Source organism: Vipera berus (assembly GCF_964194415.1).
Source record: "Vipera berus genome assembly, chromosome: 7".
NCBI lineage: Eukaryota > Metazoa > Chordata > Lepidosauria > Squamata > Viperidae > Vipera > Vipera berus.
In genome coordinates, this window is record NC_138209.1 from 52,318,849 (window position 1) to 52,343,718 (window position 24,870).

Genomic DNA, 24,870 nt, shown 5'->3' on the forward strand with positions numbered 1-24,870 from the left:
GTTGGGAAATTTGTATTTTCAGCCAATAATTAGCCATCAAAATCCACACTCATACCTGAATTTTAAGCCTTACTGTTTCCAAACTAACCTTGGTTAATGGCCAGGGCAATAAGTAGGGCTACTCTCTCAAGAATTGTATTTGCACTGACTCCACTTTGCATCTGAACCCTATTTAGAATTTGGGCCAAAATTATGTCTGAGAAAGTTTTCATGCAACTGATATTAGTTTTTTTAGTAAAGAAGAAATAAGTAATAGCAGTTCTGGAAGCTAGGTGTGCTACATAATCATGATGTGAGTCAAGGTCATTTTGGCATAGAAAATCAGCCAAAACATTTCCAGGTCAATGCTATTTCACTCTGATGAAAAACCCTAAACCCAAACCCTATTTCAGTTTTAATGAAAAAGATGACCCTGCACTTATGGAAAAATGGTAGGAAGAAAAAATGGTGCCAGAGTGGGGACTCAGGTGAATTACATCTAATTCATAGAAAAGTAACACACTTCATCATTTATTGTATACATTCATTATATATATACATTAGTACAAAACCCATGTTTTATTTCACATATTTTTTCTTCTCTTTATATATCTGAGGAAAACATGTAGCTCATCAGCGGTCTTCATATAAAATATGAAGATAGGAGGGATTCAAATGGCAGCTGTTCTCATTCAGTTCTTTCTAACTCAGGATTGTCTGGCAGTAACTGTTTCCCTCAGCACTTGTAAGCTTATATTTGTGAGAGATTGTGGTCACTTTGTCTTCTGTCAGCCTTTATTTCAATTGCTTTTCATTTTCCAAGCATCAGGGTCTTTTCAAAATGTCTTGACTTCACATTATATTAAATGGTTACCTATAGTTTTGTTATTAGTGCTTTCCCTGAGTTTTCTTGTTTTCTTTTATTTAGTACTGAGTTTTTTGTTTTTCTTCTGGTTCACATTATTCTCAACCATTTTGTCACATCACAGTTCAAACACATTATTTTATGTTCAGACTTTCTGATTCAATTTTCACAACTATGTAACTAATAAAATCATAGTACTGTGTTGTTGTCAGTATGGTTTCTTTGCATTTTAATATTTTGTTTAGATCTATCATAGTATTTTTTCCACGTAACAGATGACTCTTTTTCATGACTACATTCATCATCCCCCTATAACAGGGGTGTCATGGGCCAGTTTCATCATACCGAAACTGCACCCACCCAATTGCCGGCAATGCAAAAAGAGTCGCAATATGTCACAACACGTCACATGACGCGGCGAGTTTGACACCCATGCCCTATAATTTTTAAGCCTATCAAGAGAAAGTTTAGGAAGATTCTTCAACTTTATCTCTTATCATAAGTTGGAAGTTCTTGTTGACAAAATCTTAGCTATTTTTTATTATTGGCAGCAGACCAGCAGCTATATTTTGCTTTTCAATTTTTACCTTTGACAAGAAATTCCTTGAGTCTTTCTCACTCCCACCTATCATTTTGGTATCATTAACATTTCTGAAGTTTTGTTTCTTGCAGCAATTTTAATTTCCAATTTCCCTGAACCAGCATTTTGAAATATTTTGGATGTGAATTAAATAAGGTTTTTATATACAGATTGATGCAATATTTTCCAGTTTTGAAGATATTTGTTGTTCCATAGCCCGTTATATTAGATGATTGTTAGTATTATACAAATTCTTTAACAGACAGATAGCCAGTTTTGCTCACATTTCTAAGAGGAATCTACAATATGTTGTGGTCTGTATATTCTAAACTCTTTCTATAAACAATAAAGAAAAAATCTTTTTGAAGTTCTTTGAATCCGTTAAAAGTTAGCAATTTGATATTTGACAGCTCATGGGCTGGCAACTATCCTGGTGAGTTTATATTTATGGTAGGGACCAAAACCAGCACCACTGATTATATCCTAACTTCTATGGATTTACTACATTATATAGAAAATGTTGAAGTCCTACCTTACCTAGAAAGTGATCATCAACCACTGTGTATACAAGCCCTTTATCTGGCAGATACCCTCTGGGGACTATTTTATTCCTGCAATTTCTACAGCAGGCCTAACAAGATGTTGGGTCAAATGGACCCAACAACTTGACCAGAAGGTGACGAGAGCCTCAACTTTCAAAAAATCCACTCACCCTTTATATCAGCCTACCCTATTCAACATTTACTAGAACTATATAAAAATATACTTCATAAGCTACAACCACTAGTAGTACATGACTGAAACTTCTCAGCTAAGAGACCTTGCATCACCTTCTATCCATGGTTTGATAAGGATTGTGTAGAAGCCAAAAAAGCTCTTACCTTGGCATATAAGGTGTACAAAAGTGAGACTGGAAATGGCAATGAAACAACTCTTAAACATCTACTCATACTCAAAAAACAAATTAAGCAATCAAGAGGCAGCAAAGCAAAATAACTCTTCTTTATTCTGGCATCTAATAGCTTACCACTCTGAAAGAATATATACCCCATTAGACTCCCATATACCTCCTACAACCTGGGCACTTTCGGAGAATGTATGAAGACCCCTACAGTGAGAGAATAACGTACACAATGAAGGATTTACCTGAGTGGCTTCCAGTTTCAGAGTCTAAAATTAAATCCTTCAGTGGGCAACTCAGGACTGGGAAGGCCCCAGGAGCTGACTTTATTTCTGCTGAACTAGTAAAGTACAATATGGAGTGGTGAATACTAGTCCTGGTGGAACTATTCATCTATGTCGACTCCACTAGCCATGTCCCAGAGGACTGGGGCTTGGCAATTGTGGTCCCAATTTATAAAAAGGAAAAGAGAGATGACCCTGCCAATTGCAGACCAATAAGTCTGCTAAATATAATCAGCAAACTCTACACCAAACACCTCCAAGATAAATTAAAGGATTGGCTGAATCTTGAGAACTTGATTCCTGAAGAGCAAGCTGGTTTTAGAGAGGGGAGGAGCACCATAGATCAGTGCTTAGTTCTCCATCCTTTGATTGAAAAATATGTATCAAATAGATCTGTAACATTATACACTGCCTTTATAGATCTCAAGGCAGCTTTTTATATGGTTACAAGGAGTGAGTTATGGGAGAAGCTGGAAGCTGCTTCAATTGATTACAGGCTTCTCCATCTGTTACGTGCCTTACATACTAAAACATCCCTCAAGATGAGGTGCAATATGCAAGGGTTTCCCTTGAGGTCAGTTGAAACTCAAAAGCTTTTCAACTTTTATATAAATGACATGGTAAAATGGTTAAATAAACCAAATTACCACCTCCAAAAAATAGGTGTTCGAAGTATTGCCCTGCTGCTCTATGCAGATGACACTGGGATCCTCTCCAGGACACCAGTAGGCCTCAAAAGAGCCCTGTGAGCCCTTGTCCAGTATTGAAACTACAATAAACTGGACATAAATTACTAGAAAACAAAGGTTATGTCTTTTGCAAAAAGGACAAAAGTCTACTCATAGTATCCTAATGGTCATAATATACCATAAGTAACTTGGGGTGGTCATCCATGCCACTGGCTCAAGAAAAGCACATGGAGAATATGAGGCTGCCTCTGGTCAAAGATCAGTGAACACCATCCTCAATTTTTTCTGCACAAAGAGAGGACACTATGTTCCAGCCACAATTAAGCTCTTTCTGGTCAAGTTGCCCACAAAGCTTCTCTACTACAGGACCTTGCTCAGATCCTCAGCCTCATGTTTCACACCATTGAAAAGACTTCAGTCCAAATTTATTAGAGCAATTCTCCAGATGCTGCTTTGTCTCTAAAATGCACTTCTATGCCTGGAGACAGGATTTATAAAAGTCAAAGCAAGAATCTGTGTAGCTTCTTTAAATATCTGGCTAAAACATATCTGGCTCCATTAATCCTCCAAGACAAATTTTCATCATCATGGATCAAGGCAGTTGAGTCCAATCTTGCCAAACTAGACTTCTCTCCAGCCTCAATACTCAAATTAAACTACGACCAAGCAAAACAAACCTTGCTACAAAGGGTAGTGGACATCGAGAGGCAAGCAGACTTAGGAATAGGTCCACTGTTTCAGGCTCCAGACTCTATTAGATGTTATTACTTCCACCAGTTATCTTAGCAAGTTGGAGTTGGCAAACACCGCAAAGCATTTTTGCTCACACGGTGCCATGCGCTTCCATTGGCCATCCTGTACAGCAAGGATAAAAAGATAGCATTGACTGAAAAAGTCTGCTCCTGTGGCTCAGGAGAGGTGGAGACCATTGGATACATATTCCTTCGATACTCTTTCTATAGAGATATTTTAAAAAACCATATCCTCCCAATAATCGATAGGTATCCTGGCCGTTCTGACACTACTTATCTCCAGTAGCTGCTTAAGGATGAACAGGTGGCTAGATTCTGCACAGCAGCACTAGGGATTTATCAGAAACGTAAATAAGATAAATGTATTTGAAAATATTATTTTTATATCTTTTTAATAATGTTTTTTTTAAAAAAATAATTTTATTATATGTGTTCTTATTCATCATTAGATCATGTTCAGTGGATTTTTATACATGTATGTATGCATCTAGCATACAATTGGATATTTTACTGTTTCTGTTCATATGGCTGTAATAAACTGATTTGATTTGATATTGGAAGCCCATTTTCACTCCAGCTTGTACACCTGACTGTTTTAGTTCCAGTTATTCCCAAGATCTGAATTGCAAAACCTTTAGCTTTAGCTTACTACCACATGTGATAAGTGCAAGCATTTGGTAGTTTTGTCTTTTCTTAGCACTATGTTTTTGTTTTTGCTTTGGTCTTGGAATAGCAATAGCATTTGGTAATAGCAGTTAGACTTATATATTACTTCACAGTGTTTTATAGCACTCTCTAAGTAGTTTACAAATGTCAGCCTATTGTCCCCAACAATCTGGGTCCTCATTTTACCAACCTCAGAAGGAAGGAAGGCTGAGTCAACCTTGAGCCAGTCAGAATCAAATTCCTCGCAGTGGGCAGAGACAGCCTGCAACACTGCATTCTAACAACTGCACCACTACAGCTCTTACAAATTGATCCTTTCTAGTATTTGAGGTACTGCTACAATTTCCATACTTGCCTACACACTGTATGTAGTACTTTAATTGCATCATCTTGTAAGATTTTAAATAATTCTACTGGTATTTCTATTATTATCCCACCATACATACATGCATACATATATACATACAATCAAGATAATGAACATATCTAATAATCCTGCCTCCAATTTCCCCCAACACAACATTTTTGTAAAATGGATTGATCTGAAAGAGGGACTGGTCCAAAGCTGGCTTTTGTGCTGAAGGGAAGTCTGGAAGTCTCATGGTTTCTAGGCCAGCATCTTAACCGCTGTACCAAACAGGTTCTCTGCAATTCCTGCAATTTTGTCTTTAGCAATATTTTATAGATATCACTTTATGTCACTTTCAGAACATCTGGATCTAGTTCAGTGATTTAGAACTTCCTCTTCTGCTTTTGGGGAACTTATGATCTCTATTAGCAAAAAAAAGAGATGCAATTCAGAATTCATCCCAAAATAATGCACATATCTAACATCATCAGTTGTTAAGATTAATAGACTGTTGGTCTTAAAGTGGTATAATTGTGATTATATTTGTGACTTATCACCACAATAATTTCTATACTATATCATTAGTTGGATCAGATTGCTATTAAATACAAGTAATACTCAACTTACAACCACAACTGAACCCAAAATTTATGTTGCTGAGATGTTTGTCAAGTGAATTTTTCTCCATTTTTTGCCACTGTTGTTACGTGGACCACTGTAGTTGTTACGTTAGTGACAAATTAGTTATCTGAATCTGGCTTCCCTATTGACTTTGCTTGTCAGAAGGTCACAAAAGCTGATTACATGATCCTGGGACACTGCAAGCATCATAAATATGAACCAGTTGCCAGGCGTCTGAATTTTGAACATGTGACCATGGGAATACTGCAATGGCCATAAGTGTGAAAAAGTCATAAATCACTTTTTTCAATGCTGTTGTAACTTTGAACGGTCATTAAAATACTGTTGTAAGTTGAGGACTACCTGTATATGATAAAATTATTGATAAATTACATCCATTAAGGCAAAAGCTTATTTTATGAATCAGAATTAATAAAGCAATGACATGACTGGTACAGAAGTTGCATTTTCTGTCCATATACTGTAGCACTCCAGAAGTTCATATACTTTACATTTGACATACAAAAATTTAATTTGAACCACATGTAAGGGACACAGAGATTTTTATTTGACAACAGTATTGTTTTTTTTATGTTTGATCCTGCCTTGTTTAATTGAAGAAACATTTGTCAATTAAATGTGTGTTAATTTTCATTCAACTTTTTTTTACTTCCTTTCCTAGTTGGTTATACAATGAATGATCTTGTATTTGAATGGCAAGAAAATGGTGCTGTACAAGTAGCTGAAGGACTCACTTTGCCACAGTTTTTGTTGAAAGAAGATAAAGATCTTTGTTACTGCACAAAACACTACAATACAGGTGGGAAAACTACTCAGAGTTTTGTCAATTGAAAGAACATTGTAACTCTTTGTTCTCTGAAAATATATTCAAATGTGTAGTTAATCACAGAGTAGTAATGATTCTTGGGCTAAGGATTGTTTATATGTAGGAGAAGAGTTTCATAATACACATCATAATTTCATGAATAGGTGATAACATCAGCCACAATATATTAGACCACAAATAATCCAGTACAGTGAAAGAAATAAAGTCAATTTAGAGAATTTCCATGAGGGTAGACAGAATTAGGCAAAACATTGTAGGCTGGATACCTAAGATCCTGCTTTATAGTATTTTGAAGGTTTTTGTCCTCATTTTCAAATATATGATTCTTTTTATTAGGATAATTTTATTTTAATTTGCTACTTCCAGATTCAAGACTATAAAGGAGAATATATAACATAAATAATGTTATTGTAAATAACAATATTTTTAAACCACTTGCCAATGCTGATTCAGGAAAAAAATGCTTCCTATGTCATTATGATAGAGTAAAGATTCTGCTGCTGGTCCCCTATGTTTTTTGTCTTATTTTACACATACAAATGTTTTACATCTGGAATGCTGCGGGATATTTATCAAAACAGGAAATCAAGCATCTTTATGACCACTGGGAACAGCTGTGCTTCTGCCACTGTTGATTAAAGAAAATGATCATAGTTTTATAAGTAGGAATAGTAACATGTTGATTATGTCTGGTTTTCTAAGAAACAATTATTGTTGTATTTTGCATGTATTTTTGCATTCCTTTTATTTATTGTTAGCATCAGCCCTACAAAGAAGCTGAGTAAAGCGAGTTTTAGACAGCCAATTATTTATCATTAACATTATTACTGAAGTAGCTCCATCTTTAATTATCTATTTAGTGGGTTATAATAAATAACTTAAAATTAGTTCATTTGCTTTAAAGTTATTTAAATAAATATTTTCTGTAGATTATACTACAAAACTCTTTTTTATATAAATGTTTTATTGATTTTCTAGTTTTGGATTTAAGTATTTAAAAAGCAACGTGGCAGCTGAGTTAATCAATAATACAATGATGCGGTGGCTCAGTGGGTTAGGACGCTGAGCTTGTCGATCAGATGGTCGGCAGTTTGGCAGGTTGAATCCCAAGTGCCGCGTAACAGAGTGAGTGCCTGTTACTCGTCCCAGCTTCTGCCAACCTAGCAGTTCAAAAGCATGTAAAAATGCAAGTAGAAAAATAGGGATCACTACAATGGGAAGGTAACAGCATTCTGTGTGCCTTTGGTGTCTAGTCATGCCGGCCACATGACCACGGAGACGTCCTCGGACAAGTGCTGGCTCTTCGGCTTTGAAACAGAGATGAGCACCAGCCCCTAGAGTTGGAAGCGACTAGCACACATGTGCGGGGGAACCTTTACCTTTACCTTACAATGACATACAAGTATCTTTAGTACAAGTCTCAAATTACTACATTGAATATTTCCTCTCTTTTCCCCTTAATATTTACTGTCTCTAAAAATGATATTCTTACATTTATCAATACTTTTTGGCTTATACATATTCTTGTTATTTTAACATTCAGTCTTTATAGACAATCAATGTCCTAATTAGTTTTCCCCAATTTTTAGTTTCCCATTAATATTTAACTTTAACATTTAATACTTATAATTTCCAAGTTTTAAGTAACCAAAGTTCCCTTTATCACAATTCATCACTAAGTCTAATATTCAGAATACACATCATATCTATTTGAATATATTCTATTTCTCACCATCTTATATCAACTAATTAATAATACAATATAACATTATTTTCTATTAATTTAAATGTTTTAAATTTAGTAACCAAATTTTCTCATTTCAACATCAAATACTTTTTCTTTTTTTCTCTTAATGTCTACCTTCTCATATTTAAGCTAACACAGTTTTTATTTATATCAGCTAAGCAAAAACATGTTTATTATGTTTATCAATATATTTTAGCTTATATATATTTTAATTAGTTTTGCATTCAACCTTTATAAACAAATCAATATTCAAATTTAACTTTTAATATTTATACTTCCAAATTTTTAAAATAACCGAAGTTTTCTTTATCTGTTTGTAACAAAGTCTAGTATTCAAAATATATATCTTGTCAAATCAAGTATATTCTATTTTAATCCTCACTATAAATCAAAGCCCCAATTTTCTTCAGCCTTATTCTAGCTTTCTTTCTTTGCCAACTCATCTTCCATGACCGTGCTTTCAAGTCATCAAATAGATCTCCCTCTGTTGTTATATATATATATTGTTTGAAGTAAGAAAGGCCATCCAGTCACCATTTTTTTGAAAGGGCTAACAAATTGTCTCTCTATTTTTCTCTCCCGGTGTAGTTGTCCTGAAATGTTTGTCTTCCCTTTGGTCTGTTCTTCTTCTTGATCCTCAGGTTTCTCCTGGTATGCATAGAAAGTCTTTTCCATTTTCAGTGTTGTCAATCCCTTTTCTGGGTTTTCCATTAAGTGTGTTTGTTGATCAGTTGGATCTTCTATCATAATATTTGGTTGCTCCACTTCTTCTATTATATTCTGTGTAGTTGATTCTTTGGTTGTACTCAAAGTTTGGGTTTGTATCTCTGGGCTGACATCTTTTTCTTTTCTGTAGTTTCTTATTTCATCAGTGGCTTTAAGAATAGTTTCATGAATTGCTTTCAACATAAATAAAATCTGTTCCTGATCTTCATCCATATTCTCTAAGTAGTGTAAATTAAAAGCCTTACAATCAGAGAATGAGAATAATTTTATCACTGAGTATAGAACACAGCTGGGCATCTCACAGCTGATTGCCAAGGTTAAAAAAAGTCTTATCTATAGTCTGGGCTTCAAACCAAGTCTCTTTTAGACAATAACAGCTTGTAGTATCAGGTTTAGCCACAAGATGTCACCCATATCGTTTAGGATTTTTTTTTAAATCCAAGATTTTTATAGTCCTTTTTCCAATTTTACTTCTTTTTTCATAAGTAAAAACCCAAATCTTCAATAAGAATAAAAAGTCTTTTAGTTCTCAGGTTTTAGAAAGATAAAAATCCAATTAAAATCAGGTTATTGTTACGTTTTAAACTCCCCTGGATAGTCAATCGCCCTGTTTTTAGAAGGTGGGGTAAAATACTTTGGGCAGCTTATAAAGGTGGAAAAAGTAGTTAGGACTGAATAGAAGTAGATCTCACCCAGTCTCATCCATGCTGCTTTTATAGGTGCCTGGTGGTAAGTTTGACTTTGGCTGTCTACAGCCTAGTGACGAGACATATTTCTATGGCTGGTCTTTCGTCCATCAACTTGGAGGGCTGCACCGGATCAAGCAGAAGGGCTACTGCCCTCCCGCAATCCAGTGGGGATCCCTTCCTTGCTGGTCACTCCTACAAGTTATCTTTTGACCCTTTCCAGGGTCCCCCAGCAATGCAAAATCTGATGTGGAAGATGGAGCTCGCCTTCCAAATGTCTGCAGCAGCAAACTGGAAGTCCTATACTACAAAACTCTTATTTCTGTAACTTTAAACTGAACAAAACTGTACATAGTATGACTTTTTTTAAGCAAAGTAGCTCAAATCAGTTAACTTACAGAAATTCCCATGGAATTGAAATTTAGAAAATTATATAAAGCATTTTATGACATTGAAATTATCATAAAACAGTTTCTGACATGATACAAAATGTTCAAAAAGGGTTATTTTCAAGGAAGGTACATTTTTGAATGTGTCTCAGTTTTTATAGTTAAGACATTACAAATTCTGCCATTATTGAAGAAAATGAGGAATCTGGTAAGGAAATATCTCTGAAAAGATGACCCAGTGGATCATGGGTTGCCTAAAGTAAAATTAAATCTGGATCCATTCTGGAAATCTTTACAGGATTTTCTGCCTCATATGCTTAACCTTGGACACTGGGTAAAATTCAGCTGAACTCAAGTTGTTTATAGAGTTTGACCATTATAAGCATGCATTTTGTACTACTCCAGGCAAGATTGATTTAATCACATTGACTGGAATTCACAAGCAGATCGTTAAATGCTTCAGGAAATTAAATGAGTATAGGAGTTGTAGAGTACAGATACAATAAATAAATGAACAAGTATATGAACAGTTAGTGAGGGATGTTGTAATACATTACAAGCAAATAGTAATTGACATTATTCTGTAATTGCATCAAGGACAGCTAATAATGGAATATAGCTGGTTCCTCTAACACAGGGGTGTCATACTGCTGGCCTGTAGGCTAGATGCGTCACACCAAAACTGTGACTACCCCATTGCCGGCAATGGGAAAAAAGTTGTGATACATCGCGACACGTACATGACGTTGAGAGTTTGACACCTGTGCTCTAACAGTTGTTCTCTGTTATTACCAGGGAAGTTTACCTGCATTGAAGTTCGATTCCATCTTGAAAGGCAGATGGGATATTATCTTATTCAAATGTATATTCCCAGTCTTCTGATTGTCATACTGTCATGGGTGTCATTTTGGATCAACATGGATGCTGCTCCAGCTAGAGTGGCTCTAGGTATAACAACTGTACTCACAATGACAACCCAGAGTTCAGGATCACGGGCTTCACTCCCAAAGGTGAGCCCTTCTGAAGTTTTTTATTTTGATTGATTATAGAGAATTATCTCTTATATATACAGTAGCTGTTGAAACTGTTCTTATACTGTAAATATCAAAATTAATTGAATATAGAAATATAAACATGACATTCCATCTTACAAGCTATAAACTGTATATTTCTAAATAAGGCATATTGTTGCTGCAGGCTTTACAATATAGTATGGATTATATTGCTTTACTTTTGTAATAGGGTTCTACATTTCTTTCTATTATCATAGCTACTATGGAGAAGTAGCATTAGTCAAGCCATCTTATATCCATTGCCATAAGAAAAGTGAGTTTTACTTTAAAAAAATAAAGTAATAAGATAAATTATTTTATTTCATTTTACAGAAAACAAATTGTGGCAGTTATGTCAATCTGATTGTTTACCTGATAATTCTTGTAGAATGATGCAAGACATAAAGCATCATAAATGGAATACCAAACATTCAGTAATCCAAGTCAAAGTTTGCTGTCTTTCACTATGTATAACCCCTGATGATTATTTAAGGTGATCTAGCATATTTCTGCCTAACATGGAATGTCATAAAAATAAAGTCTTAAGATACTTTGAGACTAAAACTCACTTCTAATAATGTTGCTTTCAGGACATACATACAGTATTTTCCTCTTTCATCCTTTTGTTGTAGTTCACTCTTTACTATGATTTGAGGAGGCACATTTTCTTCCCTTGACATTTGGAGACATTATACTGTCCTATCTCTGTTTTTATACCAGCAATCCTCTACTCTGTATTATCTGTAGGTATCATATGTCAAGGCTATTGATATCTGGATGGCTGTTTGCTTGCTTTTTGTATTCTCGGCACTTCTGGAATATGCAGCTGTAAATTTTGTGTCAAGACAACATAAAGAACTGTTAAGATTTCACCGGAAAAGAAAGAAAAATAAGGTAAATATGACAAGCACAGGTTACAGAAATATAAGCAGAAAGAAAATTCTGATAGTTTTATAACAATGATAGATTGTTCTAAAGTGACTTGTAAAACAATGTATTGATCTAGAATGACATTTTGTATATACGGTAGTTGACACAAAGCATATGTAATTCACAAATTTTGTGATGTTTTCATAGTAAGGATTTAAAAGAATTTAAGTGAAGAATCGTGCATAGGTTTCTGCTAGTTTAATGTCACCAAAATTCTAAAAGATTGATTTTTATGGAAACTGATGATTTGAGATATTTTAACATTATTTCCTACAACTATTCTATAGAAGAGAAATGATAAATATATTCAGCTTTTTCAATGAAAAGGAAAAGCAACTCATACTGAACTTTTCTTTTTACGTGGGTGAGAGGCAAGATGAATTTTCTCATGTCAAATAGATGCTAAAAATGTGAGATGTGTTACAAGAATCAAAACTATTTATTTTTTATACCTCAGAATCAATTTTAAACAATGATACAATAAACACAAGATTTGTCTATGTGTTTTTGACAACATACAATGGAATAGCAGTAGGCAAGGTATCCAAGAATATCATTATACCATAGGAATTATAAGTGCCATGGTTGATCTTAGGGCAAGTGAGAGCAAAATATATGCAGGGGAAAGTAAAGGGTGAATATAGTTATCAGATTTTTTTCCTGATTCTGTCATAAGCATCTTAAGATAGGGAAGTACTACAGCCCTGATGTATTAAATAACTATGGGATTTCTGCATACTTCTGTGATCTTTATAAGATTTTAGAATGGGAATGTCAAAAGAAATAAGGATTATATCTAGATTACAGTATCAAGTGCCAGAGTGAAGCTGCACCAATGACTATGTGTGGATGTTGCTTCTTTGAAATTCTAAGATGGGGTGTCAAACTGCTGGCCCATGGGCCGCACCCACTCCAGCTCTGGCAAAAGGAAAAAAGTTGTGATATATCACATGACACAGTGAGTTTGACACCCCTGTTCTAAGACATTTTTTTTTCTTTACATAACATGGATACAGATAATTTATGCCACATATTATATTAATTCATATTTTAGGTAACACATTTAAGACTATTTTCTTTTCACACACACAACTACTGGATTTACACTATATTAAATATTAAATCATAGCAGTGAAAAGGCTTCAATATTTATGGATTGTTGGCTTATTTAAACAGCTGATTAGAATGAATATCTGTAGTATCTAATATTATATTTTACTGATTCTTACACATCTACTTTGACAGTCTTTTTAAAGAATTATATTCTGTCAAGCCCTATTGCAGTGACTAAACCAGTTCCTCCAGATCTATCTCTATGTAAAGTACTCAATACATTATATATATTAAATCATTTAATTGTTTAAATCAAAATGATTTAATATGGCCTGACTAATTTATTCTATTCTTCATCTTTATAACATGTGCTGACCATGTTCTGTGGTGCTTGCGTCTTGAACCTGGGCTACCAGCTTTCCAGTCAACAAGCCCAGCTTCTCACTGATCCACCACTGATACCCTTGCTTGGTCCCAGTCACGGGACAAATCTTATTTCCTGTTTCAGCCTAGCCCAAGGCCATCTACAGGCAGTAGCCACAGCAGTGGCAGCTATATATATATTTGCTCATTCTACTGAATTCTACTGATGCAGAATCTGGAATACTTGATAGCATTTTCTTTTCTGTCCTCCTTAAAAGATAGTGTTATGTACTGGGCTCATTAGTAATACCATGTGGGTTGCTGGAGCAGCTAACGGCTCTCCAGCAACCCAGACTACAAGTCTCCAGTGCTGCTATTGGCTATTCCTAGGCAGCAATGGTTGTTTCAAACCTATTGGCTGCCGCCTAAGGGCTAGACTATATATTGCGGCTAGTTGCAGCCATTTTCCCAGTTATGACTCTGCACGAAATAAACCATGAGTTTTCCTGTACTCATTTATCTCGTCTTCATTCCTGCACCAAAGAACCTACTACACAACACTGGCGATGAGGGTGGGATCCTGCTTCCCTAAAAATGAAGCTAACTGAACATTCCAGCCCAAGATGTCTGAAATGGCTTGGCAGTTCAAGTTCGACCAGAGAGTGCAGCAACCCGGCAAATCAGCTTCAGAATTCATAGCGGGCCTGAGGCAGGCCGCACACCTTTACAAATTTTCAAACTTAAAAGAACGACTATGAGACTGGCTCGTCTGTGGCCTATGGGACCGAATGCTTCAGCAAAGACTCTTTGCCAGACAAAATGTTTTCAGAAGCACAAGATGAAGTAATGGCTGACAAAGCTGCCGAGAGCACAGTTCAATCTGTACAGCCCGCCAAACTGACAAAGCAGGAAGAAACGATCCACCATGAGGATGCTAAATGCACTGAAGAATCTTCCGAGGAAGAAGAGCCTGAAATCAACAGACTCCAAAAGCAACCCAACGCGCAACACTGCAACAGCCAGCAGCAAGAGAACACTTACAAGGCAGTTCTCTTTCCTAGATGTAAAGGGTGTGGCGGCAACCATTTTTGTGCTGATTGCAGATTCCGATCAGCCATGTGCAGAGTTTGCGGAAGGACAGGCCACATCGCAGCGGTTTGCAGAGCCCGCCAGAGAGACCGGCCACCCAAACACCAGTTGAAAGAACTGACTAGGAGAGGTAGTGGGGCCCAGGGTCCGGTTAGTGTGGGGTTTTTCAGAAGCCATAGAAGCATGTGCTGCACCGGGCCCCAACGCCCCCTCAAACCTAAACTCAAACTCTTGGTAGAGCTACAAGGAGTTCCATGTAAGATGGAATTGGACTCTGGCTCTGCAGTCTCCATTATTTCTCAAGACACTTTTAACTTCATGTGTAGGCGCAGTAACAACTGGGCCAAACTAAGGCCCTCAGACATAATCCTAACTGACTTTCAAAATGCTCCAGTTAAAGTTAAGGGAGAAGCCACTTTGACGGTAAAATTTAAGGGTTTTTTTTGGGCACCTGGATGTCATAGTAGTAGGGGGCCAGAGAACGAGTCTCATTGGATTTGATTGGTGTGATGCCTTAAGTATTCAGATTACTGGAATAAACTGGACACAAACTGCAAACCTCACGTCAGTATGTGAGGACTATGCAGATGTTTTTGATTCAGCCCTAGGAACATACACAGGCCTCCTTATCTCATTTAAGCTAGATCCCAATGTAGTTCCAATCAGGGTTAAGCCTCGCAGAGTCCCCTTTGCCTTAAAATATAAAATTGATTCAGAAATCGATAAGCTTGTAGAACAGGGCGTGTTACAGCCTGTTGATGATGGGGAGTGGGAAACTCCTATAGTCACCCCACTTAAAGCCAACAGGGAAATTCACATTTGCGCTGACTATAAATGCACTCTAAATAAAGCCCTCAAGCAACATGCTTACCCGGTCCCAGTGTGTTATGACTCAGGGCCAGCCGGTGGGTCCGGCAGCCGGTTCAGATGTATCGGATGACTCAGATGAGGGGGAGGAGGAGGGTGTGGAAGACGAACCGGCTGATGATGGCTTGGAGGCTTCGCAGAGCCCTCAGCCGGGGCCCTCTTCTCAGCTGCATGAGCCCGATAGTGCGGAGGATGATGACCCACAGCTGGCCCTGTTCAAGGACGCCCGACGCAGGAGGCAGTCGAGCAGGAACAAACAAAGAAAGGCTGTGGGACTCCTCGGGAGGAGGCACAGGGAGACCACGCCCTGAACTCTAAATAAAAGGAGTGTTTGGGGAGGGGCTGGTTGCTGAAAGCAACCCTTCCGCTTGAGGATTCAAGTTCCTGTGTTTCTTGTTCTGTTGTTTTGCTTGTGAATTAAACTTGGCAGACGCTTTGCAACCTCAGACGCTCTCCAGTCTCTACTGCTTGAACAGGGGTTTGCCTTATTACAAGGCCGGTAGTTGGCTGGTTCAGAACAGTTTGCTTTCAGCCTCCCACCCCTTACTACTACGATGGAGCAGCTTCTTGCCGAGAATGCTCAGCTCACCCAGCAACTCACTTTGCTGGCAGCTCAGGTGGCTCAACTGCAAGCTCAGGTACATGCTGCACCCCCACCCAGGAGGAAATGTCAGATAGCTATGCCGGATAAATTTGCTGGCAATCCAGAACTGTTTCCTGCCTTCCTGGGACAATGCCAGCTTTTTATCAGCGTGAGAGCAGCTGATTTCCCCACTGACCGAGATAAGGTGGGATTCGTGTTGAGCCTTCTGTCGGGGGATGCAGCTCGTTGGGGCACGCCTCTGCTGGCACAGCCTAGCCCTTTGTTGGATAACTTTGGGGGGTTTTGTGACCATATGCGCCTCATGTACGAGGACCCGATTAAGGCGCAGACTGCCACCCGACGCCTGAAAGCTTTGAGGCAGAGTGCAGCAACCCGGCAAATCAGCTTCAGAATTCATAGCGGGCCTGAGGCAGGCCGCACACCTTTACAAATTTTCAAACTTAAAAGAACGACTATGAGACTGGCTCGTCTGTGGCCTATGGGACCGAATGCTTCAGCAAAGACTCTTTGCCAGACAAAATGTTTTCAGAAGCACAAGATGAAGTAATGGCTGACAAAGCTGCCGAGAGCACAGTTCAATCTGTACAGCCCGCCAAACTGACAAAGCAGGAAGAAACGATCCACCATGAGGATGCTAAATGCACTGAAGAATCTTCCGAGGAAGAAGAGCCTGAAATCAACAGACTCCAAAAGCAACCCAACGCGCAACACTGCAACAGCCAGCAGCAAGAGAACACTTACAAGGCAGTTCTCTTTCCTAGATGTAAAGGGTGTGGCGGCAACCATTTTTGTGCTGATTGCAGATTCCGATCAGCCATGTGCAGAGTTTGCGGAAGGACAGGCCACATCGCAGCGGTTTGCAGAGCCCGCCAGAGAGACCGGCCACCCAAACACCAGTTGAAAGAACTGACTAGGAGAGGTAGTGGGGCCCAGGGTCCGGTTAGTGTGGGGTTTTTCAGAAGCCATAGAAGCATGTGCTGCACCGGGCCCCAACGCCCCCTCAAACCTAAACTCAAACTCTTGGTAGAGCTACAAGGAGTTCCATGTAAGATGGAATTGGACTCTGGCTCTGCAGTCTCCATTATTTCTCAAGACACTTTTAACTTCATGTGTAGGCGCAGTAACAACTGGGCCAAACTAAGGCCCTCAGACATAATCCTAACTGACTTTCAAAATGCTCCAGTTAAAGTTAAGGGAGAAGCCACTTTGACGGTAAAATTTAAGGGTTTTTTTGGGCACCTGGATGTCATAGTAGTAGGGGGCCAGAGAACGAGTCTCATTGGATTTGATTGGTGTGATGCCTTAAGTATTCAGATTACTGGAATAAACTGGACACAAACTGCAAACCTCACGTCAGTATGTGAGGACTATGCAGATGTTTTTGATTCAGCCCTAGGAACATACACAGGCCTCCTTATCTCATTTAAGCTAGATCCCAATGTAGTTCCAATCAGGGTTAAGCCTCGCAGAGTCCCCTTTGCCTTAAAATATAAAATTGATTCAGAAATCGATAAGCTTGTAGAACAGGGCGTGTTACAGCCTGTTGATGATGGGGAGTGGGAAACTCCTATAGTCACCCCACTTAAAGCCAACAGGGAAATTCACATTTGCGCTGACTATAAATGCACTCTAAATAAAGCCCTCAAGCAACATGCTTACCCGGTCCCAGTGTGTTATGACTCAGGGCCAGCCGGTGGGTCCGGCAGCCGGTTCAGATGTATCGGATGACTCAGATGAGGGGGAGGAGGAGGGTGTGGAAGACGAACCGGCTGATGATGGCTTGGAGGCTTCGCAGAGCCCTCAGCCGGGGCCCTCTTCTCAGCTGCGTGAGCCCGATAGTGCGGAGGATGATGACCCACAGCTGGCCCTGTTCAAGGACGCCCGACGCAGGAGGCAGTCGAGCAGGAACAAACAAAGAAAGGCTGTGGGACTCCTCGGGAGGAGGCACAGGGAGACCACGCCCTGAACTCTAAATAAAAGGAGTGTTTGGGGAGGGGCTGGTTGCTGAAAGCAACCCTTCCGCTTGAGGATTCAAGTTCCTGTGTTTCTTGTTCTGTTGTTTTGCTTGTGAATTAAACTTGGCAGACGCTTTGCAACCTCAGACGCTCTCCAGTCTCTACTGCTAGAACAGGGGTTTGCCTTATTACAAGGCCGGTAGTTGGCTGGTTCAGAACAGTTTGCTTTCAGCCTCCCACCCCTTACTACTACGATGGAGCAGCTTCTTGCCGAGAATGCTCAGCTCACCCAGCAACTCACTTTGCTGGCAGCTCAGGTGGCTCAACTGCAAGCTCAGGTACATGCTGCACCCCCACCCAGGAGGAAATGTCAGATAGCTATGCCGGATAAATTTGCTGGCAATCCAGAACTGTTTCCTGCCTTCCTGGGACAATGCCAGCTTTTTATCAGCGTGAGAGCAGCTGATTTCCCCACTGACCGAGATAAGGTGGGATTCGTGTTGAGCCTTCTGTCGGGGGATGCAGCTCGTTGGGGCACGCCTCTGCTGGCACAGCCTAGCCCTTTGTTGGATAACTTTGGGGGGTTTTGTGACCATATGCGCCTCATGTACGAGGACCCGATTAAGGCGCAGACTGCCACCCGACGCCTGAAAGCTTTGAGGCAGGGTCAGCGCCCCCTACAGGCCTATATCAGCGATTTCCGGCTGCTTAGCCAGGATTCCGCCTGGAATGAGGCTGCGCTCGTGGATGCCTTCCAGGATGGCTTGTCAGAGGAGATGTTGGATGAGCTGGCCCGCGTGGACATTCCCTCAGACCTGAATGGGCTGATCCATCTTTGTCTGCGGATCGATGCCCGGCTGCAGCAGCGAAAGAGTCGCCGTGCCACCCCACAGACCCCTGCCGCCCCTGTTGAGCGTGAGCCCCCAGTCCAGAGGGAGGAGCCAATGGAGCTGGGTGCCGCCAGGTCCCGTCTATCGGTGACGGAAATGGACAGACGACGATCGGGGGGGTTGTGTTTTTACTGTGGGGACCCTGGACATTTGGCTGCTTCTTGCCCAAAGAAGCGTCAGCGGGCATCAGTGACCAAGCCTGCCCTGAGAAAGTCCCCTACTTTGCTGTTGGGAAACGGCCCGAGCCCGATCTAGACGGTGTGATAGATCGGGCGACCCACAACGACCACACCGAGCGACGCCGTTCCGACGGTGCCTGTGAACCTCCACGGCATTTGATTTTGGAGGCACGTCTGATCCTTCCTGGTAAGCCAGAGGGGATTCTGGTCCATGCCTTAATTGACTCTGGGGCTACCACAAACTTTATGGACTCGGCCTTTGTGGCCAAATGGGCTGTTCCCCAGTGTCCGGTGGATCCGCCCATGCTAGTGGAGACTATTGATGGTCGAGTGCTCCTGTCCGGGCCTATTACGGCCGCCACGCAACCAGTGTGTATGGCCATCAGTTCCCATGTGGAGGCCATTCAGTTCTACATCACTTCGGATCTGCACTTCCCCGTGGTCCTGGGACTGGCGTGGCTCCGGACGCATGATCCACAGATCTATTGGTCTCAGAACTTGGTCACCTTCCCAAGTTTGCAGTGCGTGGACCACACCCGCCATATCTGTGCCGGCCAGGTGGAGGGTTCCTCAGGGGTTTCCTTGCCTCCCGAACTGTCCGACTTTGCTGATGTGTTCAGCGAGTCAGAGGCGGACCAATTACCCCCGCACAGGCCCTATGACTGTTCCATTGATCTAGTCCCTGATGCGCCTCTCCCAGTGGGGCGTTTGTACTCCATGTCGGAGCCCGAGTTGGCTGCATTGCGGGACTTCCTGACAAAGAATTTGGCTCGTGGTTTCATCCGGCCCTCGTCCTCGCCAGTGTCTGCGCCCGTGCTCTTCGTCAAAAAGAAGTCGGGCAAGTTACGGCTCTGCTGTGACTACCGGAAACTCAACGCCATCACGGTGCGTAACCGCTACCCGCTGCCCCTCATCCCCGAGCTCTTGGACCGACTCCGGGAGGCTAAGATCTTCACGAAACTGGACCTGCGTGGAGCTTACAACCTCGTCAGGGTTCGGCCGGGTGATGAGTGGAAGACGGCGTTTGGTACTCGCTATGGACATTTCGAGTACACGGTGATGCCGTTTGGCCTGACCAACGCCCCCGCTGTGTTTCAGCATTTTATGAACGACATCTTTCGAGATCTGTTGGACCAGTTTGTCGTGATTTACCTGGACGACATCCTGATTTACTCCCCGTCGCGTGAAGCGCATCATCAGCATCTCCGTCAGGTCCTGCAGCGCCTCCGGAAACATCGGCTGTTTGCCAAGTTGGAGAAGTGCCAGTTCTACCAGGTGACCATCGATTTCCTGGGTCACCGCATTTCTCCTGAGGGCATCGCCATGGAACCGAGTAAAGTTGAGTCGTTGCAGAGTTGGCAACCCCCGCGTCGCGTGAAGGATGTTCAGCGACTTCTTGGATTTGCCAACTACTATCGAACATTCATCCCTGGCTTTGCTGCCTTGACAGCCCCCCTCACCCGGCTCCTGCAGAAGAAGACTCGGTTCCAGTGGAACGCCCCCGAACAACAGGCGTTCCAAGCTTTGAAGGACGCCTTCATGAAGGAGCCCATCTTGAAGCATCCTGACCCGCAACGGCCGTTTGTCGTGGAGGCGGACGCCTCCGACATTGCCATTGGGGCCGTGTTACTCCAGGCAGCGACGCCCAACGGTACCCTTTTCCCTTGCGCGTATCACTCTCGGAAATTGAATCCCTCGGAGCGCAAATATACCATCTGGGAGAAGGAGCTGCTGGCCATCAAGGCGGCGTTCGAGGCTTGGAGGCATCATCTGGAGGGGGTGCGGCATCAAATCGAGGTCCGGACGGACCACAAGAATCTGGAAAGCCTGCAGACCGCTCGGAATTTGAACCAACGCCAGATCCGGTGGTCCCTCTTCTTTGCGAGGTTTGACTTCCGGGTGCGGTACATACCAAGCGGGCACAACCAGAGAGCGGATGCTCTGTCCAGGAAGCCCGAGTACACCCGAGTGGAAGACAAGCTTCCGCCCAGGACAGTGATCCCCGTCGAGTCTTTTGCTGCGGTGCGGGAGCCGGTGGATATACGGGCTCGGATCCAGGAGGCGCAGCAGCAGGAGGCGTGGGTGGCTCAGCGGAAGGAAGAGGTGGGGCCAGATTCGCCTTGGTCGGTCACGGATGGACTTCTGTATTATCGTGACCGGCTCTATGTTCCGGGAGGGCCACTCAGGGGACTCGTCCTCAGCCAGTGTCATGATAACCCGGCTGCGGGGCATTTTGGCCTGTTCAAGACTCTGAACCTGGTCTCCCGTACCTTCTGGTGGCCCCGAGTCCGACACGACGTCCAGTCTTATGTCACCTCTTGCATCCCATGCAGGCAGGCCAAGTCAGCGACAGGGGCCCCGCCTGGTTTACTGCAGCCTTTGCCAACACCCAAGAGACCCTGGGGGGCTGTGTCCATGGACTTTTTGACGGATCTACCCCCATCCTCCGGCTTCACGACAGTGTTTGTGGTGGTGGACATGTTGACCAAGATGGCGCACTTCATCCCCTGTCGCGGCTTACCGTCAGCTCGCGCCACTAGTCGCATGTTCATCCAACAGGTGTTCCGGCTGCACGGCCTTCCTGATAGAGTCGTCTCCGATAGGGGGGCCCAGTTTACAGCCCGCTTCTGGCAGGAGTTGATGCGGGCGTTGGACATTAAGGTTTGCCTCTCGTCCGCGCATCATCCTCAGACCGACGGGGGTACCGAGAAGGTCATCGGCATCTTAGAGCAGTATCTGCGCTGCTACGTTAACCTGCAGCAGGACAATTGGGTGGACTATTTGGCCATAGCCGAGTTTGCCTTTAACAACTCGCAGCACACCTCCACGCAGATGACACCGTTCTTGGCCAACGTGGGTTATCACCCCCGGTTTTTCCCCCTTTCTCCCGTGGACTCACCGGAGCCGGCAGCGAACGAATTCATGGCGGAGTTACAGGCGATCCATCGGTTGGTGCGACGGCAGCTGGAGAAGGCCAAGGCCGACTACAAGAGGTTCGCCGATCGGTCGAGAAGGGATACGCCTCCACTATCGGTGGGGGATCGGGTCTGGCTGTCCACCAGGAACCTACCATCCACTCGGCCGGTGAGGAAGCTGGACCACCGTTACCTTGGACCGTTCCCAGTCGAGGCCGTCATCAATCCGGTTGCCTATCGTTTAACTCTGCCACGTTCCCTGCGCGTGCATCCCGTCTTCCATCGGTCCTTGTTGGTCCCCGAACAACCGGCTTGTCCACTTCGCCAAGCGGAACCTCCCCCATCAGGACCTCGTGATGGAGGCAGCACCCCCGAGTACGAGGTCGCCAGCATCCGGGATTCCCGCTGGCTGAAAGGTCGCTTCCAGTACCTGATCGAGTGGAAAGGGTACGGGCCGGAGGACTTCACATGGGAAGACGCGACCGCCGTTCATGCCCCTGCGTTGGTGACAGCGTTTCACGAACAATTCCCATCCCGACCGCATCCAGATCGGCAGCCCCGGGGGAAGGGCCCTGCGGTGCGGGATAGTGTTATGACTCAGGGCCAGCCGGTGGGTCCGGCAGCCGGTTCAGATGTATCGGATGACTCAGATGAGGGGGAGGAGGAGGGTGTGGAAGACGAACCGGCTGATGATGGCTTGGAGGCTTCGCAGAGCCCTCAGCCGGGGCCCTCTTCTCAGCTGCGTGAGCCCGATAGTGCGGAGGATGATGACCCACAGCTGGCCCTGTTCAAGGACGCCCGACGCAGGAGGCAGTCGAGCAGGAACAAACAAAGAAAGGCTGTGGGACTCCTCGGGAGGAGGCACAGGGAGACCACGCCCTGAACTCTAAATAAAAGGAGTGTTTGGGGAGGGGCTGGTTGCTGAAAGCAACCCTTCCGCTTGAGGATTCAAGTTCCTGTGTTTCTTGTTCTGTTGTTTTGCTTGTGAATTAAACTTGGCAGACGCTTTGCAACCTCAGACGCTCTCCAGTCTCTACTGCTTGAACAGGGGTTTGCCTTATTACAAGGCCGGTAGTTGGCTGGTTCAGAACACAGTGGTCAACCACATTTTAGCCTCCTTGCAAGGGGGTACTATTTTTGCTAAACTTGATTTAGCACAGGCCTATCAGCAATTGCCGGTTGATGAGGCCACAGCCACGGCTCAGACGATCATGATTCACAGAGGGGATTTCAAAGTTAAACGCTTACAGTTTGGAGTCAGTGTTGTACCTGGCATTTTCCAGTGAATAATGGAGCATACACTTAAGGGTATTCAGGGCGTCTGCCCTTATTTTGATGATGTTCTTATTGCAGGGGAATCCCCAGAAGTGCTAGCCAGTAGGGTCAGAGCTGTTTTGCAGAGGCTTCGCGAAGCAGGCCTCAAATTAAAAAAGAGCAAGTGTAGTATTGGCGTTCCTTCAACAGAATTCCTGGGTTTCCGAATTGATGCTAACGGCATTCACCCTGCTGATTCTAAAGTGAAGGCCATTAAAATGGCTCCTAGGCCCAAATCCAAAGGAGAGCTATAAGCATTCTTCGGCCTCCTAAACTTCTATCACACATTTCTACCTGATAAGTCCACACTAGCAGAGCCCCTCCACAGGCTTCTAGATAAGAAAGCTCCATAGAAATGGACTAACTTACATGAAAAAAAGTTTTCAGGACTTAAAAGCACTATTGTCAGAAAAGTCCACTGTAACTCACTACAAAGAGTCTAAACCAGTATGTCTTGCATGTGATGCATCTCCCTATGAGGTGGGGGCAGTTTTAAGTCACATAGAAAAAATTGGAACACAGGTTCCTATAGCATTTTACTCAAGGACATTGTCCTCTGCTGAGCGCATCTATGCTCAGATTGACAAAGAGGCCCTAGCCATAGTTGCTGGAATAAAAAAATTCCATGACTATTTATATGGCAGGGACTTCGCGGTCTTTACAGAGCACAAACCTCTGTTGGGACTTTTCACAACAGACAAACAAACCCCCCACATAGTTGCTCCCAGAATGCTGAGATGGTCTATTTTTCTATCTGCATACACTTTTAAATTGATTCACAAACTGGGCAAAGAAATGGGCCATGCTCAGCGGACTACCACTGCCACTAATGGAACCAGATCTGGCTCCAGCTGCTAGAATTCTGTCCATACAGGACCTACCTGAATTCCCCCTCCATGCGGGGGACATTGCTGCTGAAACTGCCACAGATAGAACACTTAGTAGAGTATTGTCATGGGTATACATGGGCTGGTTGGACAAAAGCCCATGTTCTGAATTTCAAAACTATTTTGTCAGAAGGCATGAGTTCTCTGCCCACAAGGGGTGCACTTCCCTAAGAGACAGGGTTTTACAGTCATTACATGAAGGCCATCCAGGCATTGTGAAAATGAAAGCTTTAGCTAGAAGCTACCTTTGGTGGCCTGGCCTTGATAAGGACATTGAGGCACAAGTCCATGTTTGTTATACATGCCAGCAATCGAGGCCTAAAATGCCACAGGCTCCAGTTCACAGGTGGGAGGAAATGCACACTCCCTGGTCTAGGATTCACATAGACTACGCTGGGCCCTTTCAGGGACAGCTTTTCCTTATAGTAGTGGATAGCCACTCCAAATGGCTGGAAGTAATTCCAGTTCCTAACATGACTACTGCTAGGACCATCCAGGTGCTGAGAAAACTCTTTGCCACACATGGACTGCCAGATGTCTTAGTTTCAGACAATGGGGTCCAATTCACTGCTGCTGAATTTCAGGCCTTCTTAGAGCTAATCTTATCAGACATGCAATGTCTGCGCCTTTTCATCCATCTTCTAATGGTCAAGCTGAACGCATGGTGAGGACAATGAAGGAATCACTCAAG

General features: G+C 42.8%; 1 protein-coding gene across 1 annotated transcript in view; it reads left to right on the top strand.

The window, feature by feature from the left end:
* Positions 1-24,870, top strand: part of GLRA3 (glycine receptor alpha 3) — a gene marked incomplete at both ends in the record, with an annotated part of 72,893 nt that overhangs the window by 42,548 nt on the left and 5,475 nt on the right. The window contains 3 exons of the mRNA XM_081333223.1: positions 6,369-6,506; positions 10,877-11,091; positions 11,881-12,027. Coding sequence (XP_081189349.1) covers positions 6,369-6,506; positions 10,877-11,091; positions 11,881-12,027 — 500 coding nt within the window. The remainder of the gene's footprint in view (positions 1-6,368; positions 6,507-10,876; positions 11,092-11,880; positions 12,028-24,870) is intronic.